At 43.4% G+C, this 18255-nt stretch overlaps 1 protein-coding gene across 1 annotated transcript; it reads left to right on the forward strand.

Annotated features, from left to right (window-relative positions):
* Positions 1-597: 597 nt before the first annotated feature.
* On the forward strand, positions 598-15057 carry LOC125446931 (small ribosomal subunit protein eS17). Its single transcript, XM_048520947.1, has 5 exons — positions 598-707; positions 3071-3222; positions 4429-4534; positions 10980-11045; positions 14939-15057. The coding sequence occupies exons 1-5, from the start codon at positions 705-707 to the stop codon at positions 15011-15013; spliced, it is 402 nt and encodes a 133-aa protein (XP_048376904.1). The 5' UTR covers positions 598-704; the 3' UTR covers positions 15014-15057.
* Positions 15058-18255: the final 3198 nt, after the last annotated feature.

Here is an 18255-nt window from a genome sequence, read left to right on the forward strand (position 1 = left end):
AAAAACATCAGTTTAAGATAGCTAAGCACAGTTTATTGATACTTCTGTGACATTTATGTGGTCACGATCAATTCATGACTCTCACCTCATGGATTAAGGCCTGTAAATGGCATCTGTTTAAACTCAATGCTGAGTTTAAATGGTTTTGCTAATTCCAGGTTTCCTTCCTATGTGAACTCTACCCAACCCCTTTCTCCTCACTACTTCCAGTGCAACTGTGTTCTTTCTTATAAAATGAACAGGTGAGTGGCCATTCCAATATTTATCCCTTAATAAAGTCATGAAGGAACATGTCAGGTTGCTGTTTGTGGGAGCTTGCTGTGCTCAAATCAGCTGCTATGCATCCTATTTTACAAGTGAGGCTCCACTTCAAAAATGACTTACAGATGTCTTTTTTTGTGGAAACGCAGAGGGAGAACACAGGGAAAAAACTTGTAAAAGAATATAACGGTTATACTGAAGCATACAAGACGAGTTTACTTGTGCCTCAGGAGAAGGGAGTCCTTTGTGACAACCTCAGCTGGACACAGGAATTGAACCACTCTGTGGGCATCTCGCACCAGCAGGCCACCTAACCTAATGAATGAATGGGGCATGAACTTCTGGGAGAGTTAGGGTCAGGCAGTGCGCTGGGCAGCCGAGCGCTCGGGTCCTCATTACAGCCGCTCCCAGCAGCCCTTGCTCTCTTCGATTTGCAATCCAAGATGGTGGGTTTGTTAGAGTTACCCGGGACTGAATCTGTTTCCATCCGCTATGAGAACAGCCCTAAATCCGCTAGCGGCTTTGTGGGCATATCGAGAACTCGCACGGCTATCTTTAGCCGCAGATATTATCGGGAAGCAAGCGGCCGATGGAGCAGAGGGGCTTGTTGGAGGGGGGAGGGTGATGCTGTGACTCTCCGCTGCCGTGTTGATACCCGTGGCCTTCCTCCCGGGACGATTAAAGAGGGTTCTGTGGAAAAAGGGGGCTCTAATCGAGGGCCTCTCGGCCAGGACTCAGGGGGACCATTTGGGGAAGGGTGTGCGGAAGAGACTTGACTCCCGGCAGAGGCCTTGGGCTTTCCCCGAGTATTTCCAGGCCCTCAATCTGTGCTCCTGGTGGCTGCAGGTGGAGGCTGACAGCAACCTGCCCCCTACAGATAAATACGGGAGAAGTTTGAATGCTCCTTGACGGTGAGATATAGTCGAGGTTAGGCTAGAGTAAATAGGACAGAGAGGCAACCAGGTTAAAATTAATTGGCAAAGAGCCAGAGGTGTTAAGCATCATTTGAATGTGTCAAGTTGATATAATCCAGTGTGCATCCTGAAAGGGCGGTAGAAGCAGCTTGAATGGCATATCTGCAAAGGAATTAGATACCTAGGTGAAAAAGAACTCGCTACAGATCTATGGCACTGATTGCTTAAATGTTTAGTTCTTTAGCCCTTCGAAGGACTGACAGTATTATGAAGTAGTTTAACCAAGCAGTGCTCCTTGATTTCCCTTTAAAAGCAGCATTGTGTCTATGGTAGAGATAACAAGGTGTAGAGTTGGATGAATACAGCAGGCCAAGCAGCATCAGAGGAGCAGAAGCCTGATGTTTTGGGCCTAGACCCTTCAGAAAAATGTGTCTATGATACTCTGACTACATTCAAAGGACATTCAACATGAAGAATCAATGTACAATTTTATTAATGACTTGGACGAGGGAATTGAAGGATGGGTCAGCAAGTTTGCAGACGACACAAAGGTCGGAGGTGTCGTTGACAGTGTAGAGGGCTGTTGTAGGCTGCAGCGGGACATTGACAGGATGCAGAGATGGGCTGAGAGGTGGCAGATGGAGTTCAACCTGGATAAATGTGAGGTGATGCATTTTGGAAGGTCGAATTTGAAAGCTGAGTACAGGATTAAGGATAGGATTCTTGGCAGCGTGGAGGAACAGAGGGATCTTGGTGTGCAGATACATAGATCCCTTAAAATGGCCACCCAAGTGGACAGGGTTGTTAAGAAAGCATATGGTGTTTTGGCTTTCATTAACAGGGGGATTGAGTTTAAGAGTCGTGAGATCTTGTTGCAGCTCTATAAAACTTTGGTTAGACCGCACTTGGAATACTGCGTCCAGTTCTGGGCGCCCTATTATAGGAAAGATGTGGATGCTTTGGAGAGGGTTCAGAGGAGGTTTACCAGGATGCTGCCTGGACTGGAGGGCTTATCTTATGAAGAGAGGTTGACTGAGCTCGGTCTCTTTTCATTGGAGAAAAGGAGGAGGAGAGGGGACCTAATTGAGGTATACAAGATAATGAGAGGCATAGATAGAGTCGATAGCCAGAGACTATTTCCCAGGGCAGAAATGGCTAGCACGAGGGGTCATAGTTTTAAGCTGGTTGGTGGAAAGTATAGAGGGGATGTCAGAGGCAGGTTCTTTACGCAGAGAGTTGTGAGAGCATGGAATGCGTTGCCAGCAGCAGTTGTGGAAGCAAGGTCATTGGGGTCATTTAAGAGACTGCTGGACATGCATATGGTCACAGAAATTTGAGGGTGCATCCATGAGGATCAATGGTCGGCACAACATTGTGGGCTGAAGGGCCTGTTCTGTGCTGTACTGTTCTATGTTCTATGTTCTACTATAAATGATGGAAGGCTGGGTCTGTTGCCTGACTTTTTTAAGAAAGCCAATAAATTAGCTAGGATAACAAAGTGTGGGGCTGGATGAACAGTTCATCTAACTCCTGAGATGCTGCTTGGCCTGCTGTGTTCATCCACCCCCACACTTTGTTATCTTGGATTCTCCAGCATCTGCAGTTCCCATTATCTCTGATCAATAAATTGGCTCTTGTTCTTCAGCTATAGGTGCTGAATAGATTGTCAGTCTTGGGGATGTGGGAATCTGTGGGTTTGAAAGCCAATTGTTCTTCCTGGGTTTATCTGGAATGTAAAAGTACAGTTGTTAGCCCCAAACTGAGAGACGAGCGTATTGGTTAAACACTTCTGATTCCACAAACTGTTTTGGATGTTGCTCTTTTATTGCTCTTGGATTATGAGAGTTGTGGAGCAAGCATGCTTTTTTAAATGAAGTCTTCTCCTTCCTGGTCAGGGTCGTGTCAGAACTAAGACAGTCAAGAAAGCTGCTCGAGTGATCATCGAGAAATACTACACCCGCCTTGGCAATGACTTCCACACCAACAAGAGGGTCTGCGAGGAAATCGCCATTATCCCTAGCAAGAAACTTCGCAACAAAATCGCAGGGTAGGTATCTGTGTTTTCCTCGTTAACCCTCTGGATCTAATTGACAGAATGGCTAGGAAGTGAGAGCGGTGGCTTTTCCTTATACTGTGTTGCTTGCACCAAATGGGTTGTTATCAACCTGCAAATCATATGAAAAAGTGCTGGGTAAATGCTTCACCTATGAGCCATGTCTAGTGGGAATGGCAGAGGTGAGCACACAGGGCTTGATCCCAGACTTGATTTCACTTAACTTGTAAATTGGGACATTTCTGGTTACTCCCCACCACCCCTTGTCAGAGGAGCTAAGTGTTGTGGCCAGTTGCAGGTCTTTTTCGTTGTCCAGTCTTACTTGAACATTGTTGGCTCAGGCAATCATGCAGTCCAGAGTGAGGTTACTTGGATCATTGTGAATCTGCGTATCAGATTATTCCATTATTTATTTTTCTCCTTGATCTATTTAGATTCTGCTCCAAATATACTCACTTCATCAAAGTCCTCTCATCTGTTCTGTTATAATCAAATGCAGGATCTTCCTCAGTGCTGTTGATCTGTTGCTTTATGGTTGTTAAAATGGAATTGCCATTTAAAATGGGGAAGGGACTTGCACTGTGATGTGGTCTGGGTTGGGCTTGGGTCCAGATCTGAGAGAGTCCTTCTGTTCTAATCTCCATTTAAGGGTGAAGGTGCTTATACTGTTGGAACAGCAGAGGAATAAGGTGATATTTCTTCCTCTGCAGCAATCATTTTGAATTGAACTACCTGGAGGCTGGTGGTACTGGGAAATGAAAGTTGAAAGTCTGAAATTTAAAATGTTCTCCAAATGACCCTTGGGTGACACTTGAAAGAGGAATACTCTTATTAGCTCAAATAAGACCTTTAGAGGTTGAGTCTTCAGTTGGGAAGTCTACAAAGTGGAAGCTGGTGATGAATTGCTTAGTAACTTGGTAGATACAATGATTATGCGTGGAAGGTTCTTTACACAGAGGGTGGTGGATGCCTGGAACGCGTTGCCAGCGGAGGTGGTAGACGCAGGCATGTCAGCGTCTTTTAACATATATTTGCACAGGTACATGGATGGGCAGGGAGCAAATGGACACAGACTGTTAAAAAATAGATGACGGGTTAGACAGAGGATCTTGTTCGGCACAGGCTTGGAGGGCTGAAGGGCCTGTTCCTGTGCTGTAGGTTTCTTTGTTCTTTGATTGAAATGCAGTCTGACTTACCCAGGTATGTGACACACTTAATGAAGCGTATCCAGCGTGGACCTGTCAGAGGCATCTCTATCAAACTGCAAGAGGAAGAGAGGGAGAGGCGGGACAACTATGTCCCTGAGGTAAGTTTCTCTTCAGTCCAGTTTACTGTCTGCTGGATTTAGTGAGTATTGGTGTCATGCATGTATGCTGTTGAAGTCTGGGGAGTTTTAAAATTTAAATTGCAAGCTTAGGAAGCTTGACCCCACCACTAAAGACATTTTTCTAACCACACCCTTATCTGCCTTCCAGAGAGATCACTCTCCGCACGACTCCCTTGTCCGCTCCACACTCCCCTCCCACCCCACCACATCCGGCACTTTCCCCTGCAACCGCAGGAAGTGCTACACCTGCCCCTACACCACCTCCCTCACTCCGATCCCAGGCCCCAAGATGACTTTCCACATCAAGCAGATGTTCACCTGCACATCCGCCAATGTGGTATACTGCATCCGCTGTACCCGGTGTGTCGTCTTCTACATTGGGGAAACCAGCGGAGGCTTTTGGACCGCTTTGCAGAACTCCTATGCTCAGTTCGCAATAAACAACTGCACCTCCCAGTCGCGAACCATTTCAACTCCCCCTCCCATTCCTTAGACGACATGTCCATCCTGGGCCTCCTGCAGTACCATAATGATGCCACCTGTAGGTTGCAGGAACAGCAACTCATTCCGCTTGGGAACCCTGCAGCCCAACGGTGTGAGTGGGGATTTCAGCAGCTTCAAATTCTCCCCTCCCCCCCACTGCATCCCAAAACCAGCCCAGCTCGTCCCTGCCTGCCTAACCTGTTCTTTTTCTCACCTATCCCCTCCTCCCACCTCAAGCCACACCTCCATTTCCTACCTACTAACCTCATCCCGCCCCCTTGACCTGTCAGTCCTCCATGGACTGACCTATCCCCTCCCTACCTCCCCACCCACACTCTCCTCTCCATCTATCTTCTCCTCTATCCATCTTCGGTCCGCCGCCCCCTCTCTCCCTATTTATTTCAGAATCCTCTCCCCCATCCCCCATTTCTGATGAAGGCTCTAGGCCCGAAACGTTAGCTTTTGTGCTCCTGAGATGTTGCTTGGCCTGCTGTGTTCACCCAGCTCCACACTTTGTTATCTTGGATTCTCCAGCATCTGCAGTTCCCATTATCTCTTAATACTCCAGTTGGCTGTAAATGACCAATGTTGGAGGTTCTTATCTATTTGAAATAAGGTGAACCATTCTACCTCCGAACTCTGATTGTAATTTGGATTTGAACATAGGAGGCTTTCAGACCCACTTGAGTTCATTTTTCCAATAATCACCATAACAGTTGTAGCAAGTCAGTTGTAGTGTGGAGAGTAAATAAGAGTCTGCATCCCTGCCATCTGAGATCTTGGATGTTGTGCTGCACAACATTATGGGGTTACTTTGGCCCACTGGTGCTGTTGTTCAATTCTGTGGCATCATTCCACTGTCTTCCTATTATGATTTGATGTCTAGCAGATGCTGACTGTTCTGCGTGCCAGCACAAACCCAGTTTTCAGATTGTTTGTTAATTCTTCTTGATATCTGGATTGGGAGTTCATCTTAAAAGGAAATGTTACATAGTCTGAACCTCTATCTATTGGAGTTTATAAGAATGAGGTAAAATCATAAATATCCCAATAAGATCATGAAGGAACTGGAGAAGGAGAATGCTGAAGGGTGGTTCTCCTTGTGAGAGAGAGGCTGGAATAAGGGGCACTGTTTTAAAAAGGGGGTCTTCCCTTGAATGTATAAAATAGGAATGGCAGTAGGGCATTCAGCCCTTTCAGTCTGCTCTACCATTCAGTACAATGATGGCTGATTATCCAACACAGTATCCTGTTCCTGCCGTGTTCCATTCTTTCAGCCTAAACAAAAATGTAATTCTTTTTTGAAAACATTCAGTGTTTAGCCTCAACTCCTTTCTGTGGTAGAAAATTCCACAGCCCCACCACTCTGGGTGAAGAAATTTCTTCTCATCTCACCCCTAAATGGCTGACCCCATATCCTTAAACTGTGATCATGTTCTGGACTCCTTGGTCATTTGGAATTACTGTAGTCTTGTTAGAATTTTATGAGTTTTTATGAGAGTTTGCGCTCTCCTTCTCCTTTCTGTAGCATCTGCCCATTTTTCTAAACTCCAGTGAATATAGTCCAAACCAATCCAGTCAAACTTCATGCGTCAGTCCTGCCACCCCAGGAGTGAGTCTGGTAAACCTTCTTGTAACTCCCTCCAGAGCTCGAACATCTTTCCTTAGATAAGGAGAAAAATGTCTCACCAATACCCTGTAAAACAAGACATTCCTGCTCCTGCACTTGGATACTTTATTTTTAAAAGCCAACACACTATTTTCCTTCTTCATACATACTGCAAGCTGACTTTCAGTGACCAGTGCACAAGGAAACCCAGGTCTCATTGCACCCTCCTTTTCCTGATCTATCACCATTTAGCGAATCTCTTTAGCCTTCTAAGTTTTTGCTCCAAAAGTGGATAACCCCACATTTATTTACATTATACTGCATCTGCTATGCATTTGCCCACTCACGCTAAAGTATCACTGCATCCTCCTCGCACCACACTGTCCCATGTATCACCTCCATGCCTACAGGTTTGATATTTTGTTCTCCTCTAAATCAATATATATTGTCAATAGCTGGGGTCCAAGCCCTGATCCCTGCAGTACCCCACTTGGAAAAAGATCAGTTTATTTCTTCTCTTTGTTCTTGTTTCCTGTTTGCTAACCAGTTCTCAATCTGTTTCAGTGCACTACACCCAATCCCACATGCTTTAGTTTTAAATGCTCATCTCAGGTTTGGGACCTTATCAAAAACCTTCTGTAAGCCCAAATAAACCAGATCCACTGACTTCCCCTTAAATACTACTTAAATCCTCAAAACATTCCTTCAAATTAGTCAAGTATGATTTTCTTACCTGAAATCAGTGCTGATTCTCTCTAATCCTGTTAGTGTTTTCCAAGTACTGTGCTATTAAAGCTTTGATAATGAACTGGCAGGCTCGATGATCTATAATTTCCTGTTTTCTTTCGAACCTTCTTTATTAAATGCCCTCCAATTCATAGGAACTGCTCCACAGTCTACAGAGACTTGAAAGATGACCACCAGTGCCTCTTTCTAGGGCCACTTCCTTTTAAGTACACTGGGGTGTAGATGTATCAAGCCCTGATGATTTGCCAGCTTTTAATTGCTTTAATTTCCCTAACACCATTTCCCTACTAATACTGGTTTACCTCAGTTCCGCCATCTCACTATACCGTGTTCTACAGCGTTTCTGGGACATGGTTTGTGTCCTCCCTTTTGAAGATAGAAGCAAAATATTAATTTGTCTGCTGTCTCTTTGTACTCCACGATAACTTCCCCATTTCTGATTTTAAGGAACCTGTTTTTGTCCTTGCCAAACTTTGTCTTCACGTGACTGCAGAAGCTGTTGCAATCAGTTTGTATGTTCCTCGTAAGCTTTATTCTCTCCTTCTGTTCTCCTTTGCTGAAATCTAAATTGCTCCCAATCCTGAAGTCCACTGCTTTTTTTTTTGGTTAATTTGTATGCCCCGTCCTTGAATCTAATACTGTTCCTATTTCCTTTGTTAGCCATGGTCAGGCCACCTTTCCCATTTATCTTTGTGCCAGAAAGGAATCAGCCATTGTTGCAGTTCCTCCATGCAATGTTTGCTACTGCCTAGCTGCCATTATCCCTTTAAATAATGTTCCCCAGTTTATCATAGCCAGCCCATGCCCTGTACTATTGTAGTTTTCTTTATTAGGTTAAGGACTCTCCTTTCGAAATCAGCTTTGTCACTCTCCATCGTAACAAAGAATTCTATCATATGGCCAGTTTCCCCCAAGGGAACTTGCACAGCAAGGGTGCCGTTTATTTCTTTCATTGTACAATGCCCAATCTGGGATGGTATGTTCTCTTCGTCCTCCATGTACTGTTCCAGGAATCATCACGTATACACTCCAGGAATTCCTCATGTCCAGCTTGGTAACTGATTTGACGTGCCCTAAGATTATGTAGGGCAGCGTGGGGGCTCAGTGGTTAGCACTGCAGCCTCACAGCACCAGGGACCTGGATTCGATTCCACCCTCAGTGACTGTCTGTGTGGAGTTTGCATGTTCTCCCCGTGTCTGTGTGGGTTTCCTCGGTTTTCCTTCCACAGTCTGAAAATGTGCAGGCTAGTTGGATCGGCCTTGCTAAATTTCCCGTAGTGTTCAGGGATGTGTAGATTAGGTGGGTGGGATGCTGTGATGATCAGTGTGGACTTGTTGGGCTGAAGGGCCTGTTTCCACGCTGGAGGGATTCTATAACATGATTAAAGTCACCCGTGCTGCTGTTGGTCCCTTTATTGCTTGCTTCTCTAATTTTCTTTTTAGTGCCTCCCCAGTATTATCACTAGAGTTTTTCAGTCTACACACAATCCCCAATCTCACTTACTGTTGCTTTTTGTTTCTAAGATCTACCAATACAGATTCCACTTCACCCGAGCTAATATCCTTCCTCGCTATTGCATTACTGTCCATTTTAACCAGCAAGGCTATCTCACCTCCTTTTCCTTTTTGTGTTCCTTCCTAAAAATTGAATAGGCTGTGGCCTTAATAGTATTATTGCTAGACTATTAATTTCAAGACCCAGCTGACATTCTGGGAACCTAGATTAAAATCCTGCCCTGACAGATGGTGGAAATTGAATTCAATAAAAACCTGGAATTAAGAGTCCAAAGATGAAATCATTGTCAATTGTTGTTTTTAAAAAAAACCTCCCATTTCATTCACTAATGTCCTTTGGGAAATGAATCTGCTGTCCTTGCCTAGTCTGGCCTACATGTGACTTCAGACCCACAGCAATGTGTGGCTCAGCTGCCCGCAGGAGCAGCTAGGGATTGCAATGTGTTGGCCCAGCCAACAACATGCAAGTGCATGAGTGAATCGTTAGCAAAATATACCCTTAACATTTAGTTCACATGTCTGGTCACCCTGCAACCATATTTCCATAATACCAACTATGTTATGCCTGTTTCATCCACTGTGCTCTATGCATGCAGGCACAATTTTGTGGCACAAGACACTTGTCTTTTTAAGCTGAATGTCCTGCTCTTAGAAGTATTTTTATGGCAGTTTCCTTTAGTCAAACTACATTTACGGTACTGTGTACAGCTTTGCTTTTCTTGCTTAAGAGACGATATAATAGCATTGAACTATTACTAGCGAAGGTCCATTGAATTGGTTCCTGGGCCGAAGGGGTTGTCTGATGAGGAAGGATTGAACAGATTGGCCCTGTACTCATTGTACGTCATATGTACCACGGCTAATCCATCTAGCCTGCATATTCCTGGATGCTACAGGACAATTTAGCATGTCCAGTCTGCCTCACCTGCATGACTTTGGAATGTGGGAGGAAACCCATGCACACATGAATCCGATGTGTCAAATTAGCATGGCTTGTGTAACTGGACCCAAATAGTTAATGTTTGTCTCTGACGACTATAGACAGCAAACATTGGACTTACACTCATGAGAGCTATTTCCCAACATTGTAGACAGTTCCAATACAGGAAATTTCCAGATCTTTATCCCAGTTTGAACGGCAGTATGCAGTGCTACTCATTTTCAAGTCCAAACATGAAACATTGATTAGATCTTCAGCATTGTTTCAGGGCCTTTTGCATGCTCAGGGTTTAGCTCAATCAAAAGACTGAGCCCTGTTGACGTGTTGGCTTGATTCTGTTTCGCTTCTAACTTGTTGCCAGCACTGTCCACCTTAGCACACTGTACACATGGAAGTTAAATCTGAAATATAGAATAACTTGCCTTCAGAGCTTGTGCTAATTCAGTCACAAGCATGAGTAGAAACGTAGTTTTCTGTTACAATATTCTTGCCCAGGTTAATCCAGTCCAAGTGATCACAGTATTTGAGTATGTTTGTTGTTTTCAAAGTTTGAAACTTGCACAGTGTTCATCTCAGAGCTGTCTAACTGGAGTCTTTGCATTTGGTTTAAGCCTTTTTGAATTTTCTTATTATTTGGTTTGAATTGGTTTTTGGTGCTTCCCTGAAGCAATATGTTGATGGGTTTGTGCATGAGGTTATATCCGACCAGGTTTCTGGAAGAAGAAAGCATTTGCATAGTTCCTATCCCACCTGCAGCATGCCCAGCAGTGCAGTTACTATTTGGTTATGAAATGTAGATGTTGTTCACAGGAAGATCTCTCATATGGGAACAGTATGGGTGACTGGATTCTCTGACATTGTTTGAGGGAGTGACTGTTTTCTGTAACTTACCTGTTTTCCTGAAGTGCCACAGAAATTCCCTGGGCTTGAGCTGTCAGTTTGGGCTTGAAGGTTTCATTTCAGTTGTGTGCTGCCCTACGGGGTCTGAGCATCCTACCCTGGTGTGAATGTTGCTTGGTGAGCCAAGTTGCATGCTAAGCAATCATTGCTACAGTTCATGTCCTCTAATAGGACTGAAAGAAGTGTTATTTCTGGTCACTGAATTCTGACTCTGTTTTCTATGTTTTAAGGTCTCTGCACTGGACCAAGAGATGATTGAAGTGGACCCGGATACCAAGGAGATGCTGAAGTTGCTGGTGAGTATTAAGGGGTAGGATGGGGAATGGTTGTTCCTTCACAAGGCTTAGAATTTGTAATTCCTCTAGACTGCTGTTGCTTGAAAGCCTCCAGAAGTTGTGGCTTGTTGACACAGATGCTGCATTGATCTTGTGGTGGAAACTTGCACGTGAAGGTGAAGTGTCCTTACAAGGGTGAGAGGATAAAAGGTGTGAAGGGACTTGGATGTCCTTATCAGTAAGTTAATTGAAGGCTAACACAGGTGTAACAAGCTATTAAGGACATTATTGGACTCAAGATGATTTGAGTGTAGGATTAGTGAAGTCTTGCTTCAATAGTAGGAGCTGGTTAAGATTGTACCTGGAGTACTGTGTATAGTTTTGGTCTCATCTGAGACAAGATATTTTGTTAGAGAGGAAGTGCAACAAAGGTTCATCAGACTTGTTCTTGAGCTTGGGTAAAGAGAGCCTGTGTTCTCCATAGTTTTGAAGAATGAGGCGTGATCTAATTGAAACTTAGAAAATGCTTAAAGAGATCAACAAGATAGCTGCAAGTAAGATGTTTCTCCTGGTTGGGAAGTCAGGAATCAGGGAACGTAATTTATAAATAAGCAAGAAGGATGCCATTTAGGACCAAAATGAAGTTTTTTTTTTAAAAAGATCTGGGTTATGTTTGGAATTCTATAACCCTCATAGGGTTATAGAAGCTCAGTTTTTGAGCAAGTAGAGGTTGATAAATTTTTAGTTTATAGAGACTTAATAGTGTTAATATAAATAAGAGGCATTGAAGTGTTCAATCAGCCATAATTGTATCAAATGATGGAAAAGCCTGATGGTCTCACTCTTGTTCCATTGACAACCCGGTGGCATGGGTTGATGATGGGTTGGATTCCTGAAGTGATGGGAAGGTGGAAGGAACTGAGAACCTTCACGGTATACGAAGGTGACAGCATAGAGTAATAGAGGCCTGCAACACAGACAAAGGCCTTTTGGTCTAACTTGTCTATGCCATCCAGGCTTCTAAATTGAAGTAGTGCCATTTGCCTGTGTTTGGCCTGTATCATACAACTTTTCCTGTCTGTGTACCTGTCCAAATATCTCTTAAATATTGTAATTGTACCCACCTCTACCATTTTTTTTGCTGGAAGCTCATTCTATGTATGCACCACCCTCTGTGTGAATAAATTGCCCCTTAGGTAACTTTAAATCTTTCCCCTTTCCCCATAAACCTATGCCCTGTAGTTTTGTCCTCCCCTAGCCTGGGGAAAAGACCTTTCCAGTTTAATAACATTCTTCCCATAGCAGGGTAGCCTGGAATTCTGGGCAGTACTGCAAATGTGGAGTCTTGTTCAGCTGTAACATGAAATCCCAGCTCTTGTACTTAGTGTTCTGACTGAAAAGAAGTGTGCCAAATGCCATCTTCACCACCTTGTATATATGTGATGCCCCTGTCAAGGAATTGTATACCTGCATCTGTTGATCTTTCTGTTTGACAACACTCCTCAGGCCCCTCCCATTAACTGTGTAAGTCCTGCCCTGGTTTGTCTTACCAGAATGCAGCACTTCGCATTTATCTGAATTAAACTCCATCTGTTGTTCTTTGGCCCTCTGGTCTAGTTGAACAAGATCCCATTATACTCTTCTTCACTGTCCACTATACCACCAGTTTTGGTGTCATCCCGCAAACTTACTAACCATGGCTGTTATAATCTCAGTGGTCTTGACATGAACTAGAAATCCAGAAGCTTAGGTTGATCTTGTATGGGCATGGATTCAAATCACAACAGCTGGTGGAATATAAATTCCATTTAATAAATCTGCAATATAACCTTAGTAAAGGTGACCAAAAAACTGTCATCAATTGTTGTACAACTCCATTGGCTCAACTGACCTGTAGGGAAAGAAATCTACTGTCCTTGTCTGAACGGGCCACTACGAATGATTCCACATAAAAGCAATATTGTTGAGTCTGTAAAGTATTTCAATGGCCAATTAGGGATGTGTAACCAGTTCTGTCTCCCTTCCTCCAGTTATTTTCCCTTACAAAATCTATGACGTCTGTTAGGATTTGGCCTCTTATTCAATTGGGCAGGACTTACACAGTTAATGGTAAGGCCCTTAGGGGTGGGGTGGTGGGGGTGGTGGTGTTGTGGAATACAGAGACCTAGGGGTTGAGGTACAGTTCCCTAAAAGTGACGTCATAGAGTGGTGACCAAGCCATTAGAAATGCTTGCCTTCGTCACTCATGAAGAGCATGCTCTCTTCACATTGGCTTGTTTGTGTCATGTGGTAAATTAGACTCTGCTTGAATGTAACAAACTGACTCAGATTTGTGACTGCTGCCGTTTCACCATTCGAGTTTAGAGGTTAGGGCTTACAGTTGCAGTCCATTTTTGGTTTATCTCAAATTGCAGAACTGGACTCCAGCATATCAACTTGCTGCTTGTTTGCTGACCAATTTTGACAATTGTAGATCTATACCAGCTGAATATTAAGAGTTTGTGTCTGAGTTTTCAAAACGCAGGTGAGCATATAAAATGAGATATTGTTCAATAATGCATGAAGCACTATTCTTCATTTTGGCAACACTGGAAGATTATTATGGTAGTGAGAGCCTGTGCTTTCCATGAAAGGGCAGCAATCATCGTCAGTGAGAAGACATTGCAGAAAAAACATCCACTGTGAGGTTAGAAAGCATTTCAGTCCTTTCTTAATACATTACTTCTCTTTACCACACCCTACACTAACGTCTGACGAAGCTGAGCATTCACTTCCCACGCCCGAATCTATAAATCTTGAAGCGTACTATTTTCTTGTCCTCCCTTTTCCCAGAATGCTATTCACAGTAATACACTGGAAGGATGGTGTACTCTCAGATCAGGAGCATTGGCAGAATCAGCCCTGTTGTTTTCTATGTTATTCTGGGGTTAGGACAATTGAGAGCATTGTCCACTCTTCAGATACACATTGAAATAGAGCAAGTTTAATCAAGATTCCAGTTATTGGTTTGATTTTCTAAATCTGTGATCCCAGAATGGATGCACGAGCTTATTGTTATCCATCCAATGTGAGGTTGTTGACTTGCTCACCGAGCTGCCTTGTTTTTGTTTAGACGTTTCGTCACCATGCTAAAAATTGCCAGAAATAGCATAGTGACAAAATGTCTAAACAAAAACAAGCCAGTTCAGCAAGCAGGTCAACAACCTTACATTGGATGGAGCCGAGCTACAGATCTCTGCCAAAAATTTAATCCGTACAGTGTGCTCTGGGGGCTCCAGGTGAATCGAACATTAACACTGGAACTTAGAGTTGGATGATAAACTCTGTACCAACATACGTAAAACTATTAGTTTTCCTATTGTGTTTGATTTTGTGCCTGGACAGTAGCGTTTGTATTATTCTTGTTTTTCCTCCTATTGTAGCTCAACCCTGTTCCACTAGCTTTTCCATTCAATTCCCATTGACTCAAAGGGAGAGGCATTCCATTTGTCATGGAAGTTGTCAGTCAGGAGTCTGCATGGAAACTTAGATTAAGATCACATTTAATTCTGGGTTAGGACTGCCCGATAGATTTTCAGATCTATTTTTAGCATAAGACTTTGCCTCCTCCAATGAATAGGATTCAGAAAGCATGTGGTGAAAATTAACGCAGCCCTCCCGTGCTGTGAAGCTTTTCAGGGGCACTGCAGTAGACACATTTAAGTTGGACTTATAACTGAACTGTCAATGTTGTAGTTTGTGTATCTTGTAAAGTTCTGTGGGACACCTGTGGATGGAATTCAAATCTCTGTTCTATGTCACAGTTGGCTGAAAGGTCTCTCACTGGTTTGATCTTGCTGATTACTGAGCTAACCTGTATAATGGGTGGATTTTATCTGCCTTGGATTCAATGTGATCCCTTTATTCTCTTGCAGGACTTTGGCAGCCTGTCCAATCTGCAGGTCACACAGCCTTCGGTAGGAATGGCCTTCCGGACTCCAAGAATCTAAAATTATTTGTATGACATGCCCCTAAAATAAAAAAAAAACAAGCATGTTGTGAGTTTGTGATTTTATCATTACTTCACATTCTGGTTTTTCTTCCTGATGACCCACAGGTGATTTCTGTAAAATAAATTGAGTTTCTACAGGATTGGTGTAAAATGTTGGCTTCTTGATCAAAAACCTTCAGTGATTGTAACTTCTGATATTGTACGTTGTTGTGGGGAGGCGTTGGATGTTCACATTCAGTTCTTGCCTGTGCCTCAGGTTAATATGCACAGGCAAGAAGTAGGGACAGCCTGGTTTTTGGGAGAATGTTGAATTAGATTCCTTACCAAGCTGAAATCTAGATTGCAAACGGTGTGGATTTAAACACTGTACGTTGAGTTCTTCAGTGCATGACTAAGAGGGTTATGGAGCCCAATGCATTGTCTTGCATAGTAACTTTGGCAAGGCTTGTGCATCTACTGTAGTAATGGAGACTGCAGTGACACCTTCTGAATTGACAGTCGTATATGTTTACTTCTTGCAACAAATAGCATGGACACGACGAGACGGAGCTCACATTTCGATTTGGTGCAAGTAGTTGAGATGGCATCTGCAATGGGAAATCATTGGGATTTTTGCTGATTGGTGACCATCCTAATTAGTTTGGGAGATTGGGTCATCAAGGCAGTAGGAACCCGAACTGAATTATGTTATCTGACCCAAATGGCTTGACTGTACCCTTTAACATGTATTTCACTGATTCTCCTGTATTATCTTGAAATTACCCTTGTCCCACCCCATTGTGCGAATCCTTCCTTTCAGCAATGTTTAACTTACATTACCAAACATTTATTGATATGTCTGAGACAAGGGTGCAACAAAGATGACATTATGTATATCAAAAAACAGTTATGCTCACAGGAAAGCTAGCAAGCTATTGAATTTCTTCAAGTTGGATTGGACCCAAGGTTCTGCTGGTGTCCATTTTCAAGTGCATTGATAGAGCTAAAATAAGAGTCTTGTGCGGGCTTTGATGCACAATGAGATAGAACAGTGCTGTAGTAAGGGTGTGCTCTGAATTAGGCTTAGTCTAAAGTGCACGCTTCTGTACGTTGTTTAATTTTATCCACTTATACCTCGTTATTCCCTTGATGGACAACCGCAATATTAACAAAAGCTAGTTAGGTATAGTACCCATACTATAAACAATAGCTCTTTGATACACTTTGCATCTTAAACAATAGCTGAATATCCCTGAATCATAAACGATACATGTTTGAAATATTCCTGAACCAAAAATAATAGCTGTGCAAAAGACTGCACCATAAACACAAGCAGTTTGGTAGTACAGTCAAGGATACTGCTAAACAGCTGATAAATATCTCCAAACATGCTTTCTGAAATGTGCTGTCATGCACAAGGACAATTTTGTCTTCCCTTTGAAAGCAGGATGAGGAGACAACAGAGTTCAAACTCCTTTGTTACTAGCTATTATAAACCAGTGTCCAGCAAGGAAAGCTGTAGAACATTTAATTGACACTGGCAACTGCCAGTGGTTGTACTCAACAACGGTGATAACATAAACAAAAGTATGCTGTGCTGTATGATGGTTCTAGGTTTATATCTAGAGGACCTGCTGTCACACATGACCTCTCAGCTATATTTGAGAGCAGGCTTTTGTTGGACTTTTGTAAGGTCTGTAACCTGCCTGGTACTAAGCACAATAGAGTGAGAGTTAGGGCTAGTGTTAATGTTGAAGTCTCATTGCAGATATCTGGTTGGAAGTAGGACATGAATGCTTGCCAGATAACTTAGCATCTCTATCTTAGCTGTTATAGGTTCTGTTGCAGTCAAGCCATCTGTTACCATTCAGCAGTGGTAGTGGCTCCTGCGATAGGGATGGGGATATGGTGCGGGCTAGGGTAAGACTTGGAGTTAGGGTTAAGGTGTCTGTAGATCACTGGGTGGAATTGAGATATCAATATTTGCCAGATGACTTCCTATCCCTATCTGGCCTTTACAGGTTCGCTGCAGTCTATCCATTGCCATGGTTAGGATTAGGGGGAGGGATAAGGCTAGGGCTGGGCTTAGATTAGTGTTATTAATGTTAAGAGTTGAGGTCTCCTTGCAGATGGTGGACGTGAGGTATCAATGTCTGCCAGGTAATGTACTATTCCTGTCTTAATCTTTACAGGTTTTGTCACAGACAAGCAGTCCATTGCCATTCACTGGAGGTTAGGGTTAGTGTTATGGCTAGGGCTAGGTCTAGAGGAAAGGTGGGGCTAGGGCTGAGATTAGGGCAATAGGACTGTAATGTTCTATATTAGGGATAGGGCTAGAACAGTGGCTAGGTCTAGGGTCTCATTGCAGATGTCAGGGTGGAAGTGCGATATCAGTGATTGCCAGATGCCTTGTCATCCATATCATAGCCTTTACAGATTCTGCTGCAGTCATGCCATCAGTTGCCATTCAGTAGAGGTTAAGCTTAAGGTTTGGGACGGGTTAAGTTTAGGGCTAGGGTTAGGGCTAGCTCTAGGCCAGGCTTAGGGTTCAGGTTACGTTTAGGGTTATGGTTAGTGTAAGGTTGCAGGTTAGGGTTGGATCACTGCTGGGGTTAAGGTTAGGAGTAGCATTAGTGTTAGGGTTGGAGTCAGGTTTAGGACTAGGGTTAGGATTAGTGTTTGGTTTAGGAGTTGTGTTAGAGTTAGAATCACATTTAGCTTTATGGTTAGGTTTAGGATAGGATTATGGTTAGTGTTAGTGCCAGAGTCATGGCTCGGGCAAGGGCTAGTGTTAGGGGTAGTGCTGGGGTTAGGGTTAGAGTTAGGTTTTGGCTGGGGTTAGGATTGTTGTTTGGTTTAAGATTAAGGTTAGGCCTAGTGCTGTGCTTAGAATGATGTGTTAGGGTTAGGATTACATTTAGCTTTATGGTTAGGGTAGAATTAGGGTTAATGTTAGGGCATGGGCTAGTGCTATAGAAAATGTGGGGCAAGGAAATACGGTTAGGCTTAAGGTGAGAGCAAGAGCCAAGGCTCAGGTGAGGGCTAGCCTTTGGGTTAGAGAAGCTGGTGGGTTTAGGACTAGGGTCAGGGTTAAATTTAGATGTGGGCTTGGGTTTAGGTTTATGGTTAGGGTTAGGTTTACGGTTAAGGTTAGGCTTAGGGATGTGGTAAGGTCTATGGAGTGGGTTAGAGTAGCGTTTGGTCAAGGGCAAGGGTTAGTTTTAGGGTTAGAGTTACGGTTAGGGCTAGCATTGGGGTAAG

The sequence above is a fragment of the Stegostoma tigrinum genome, chromosome 36 (genome assembly GCF_030684315.1).
Source record: "Stegostoma tigrinum isolate sSteTig4 chromosome 36, sSteTig4.hap1, whole genome shotgun sequence".
NCBI classification, from domain to species: Eukaryota; Metazoa; Chordata; class Chondrichthyes; order Orectolobiformes; family Stegostomatidae; genus Stegostoma; species Stegostoma tigrinum.

Coding starts and splice junctions, on each gene's coding strand:
- LOC125446931 (XM_048520947.1), top strand. Junction 3,223..4,428: donor CTTCGCAACAAAATCGCAGG/GTAGGTATCTGT, acceptor TGACTTACCCAG/GTATGTGACACACTTAATGA. Junction 11,046..14,938: donor AGGAGATGCTGAAGTTGCTG/GTGAGTATTAAG, acceptor ATTCTCTTGCAG/GACTTTGGCAGCCTGTCCAA.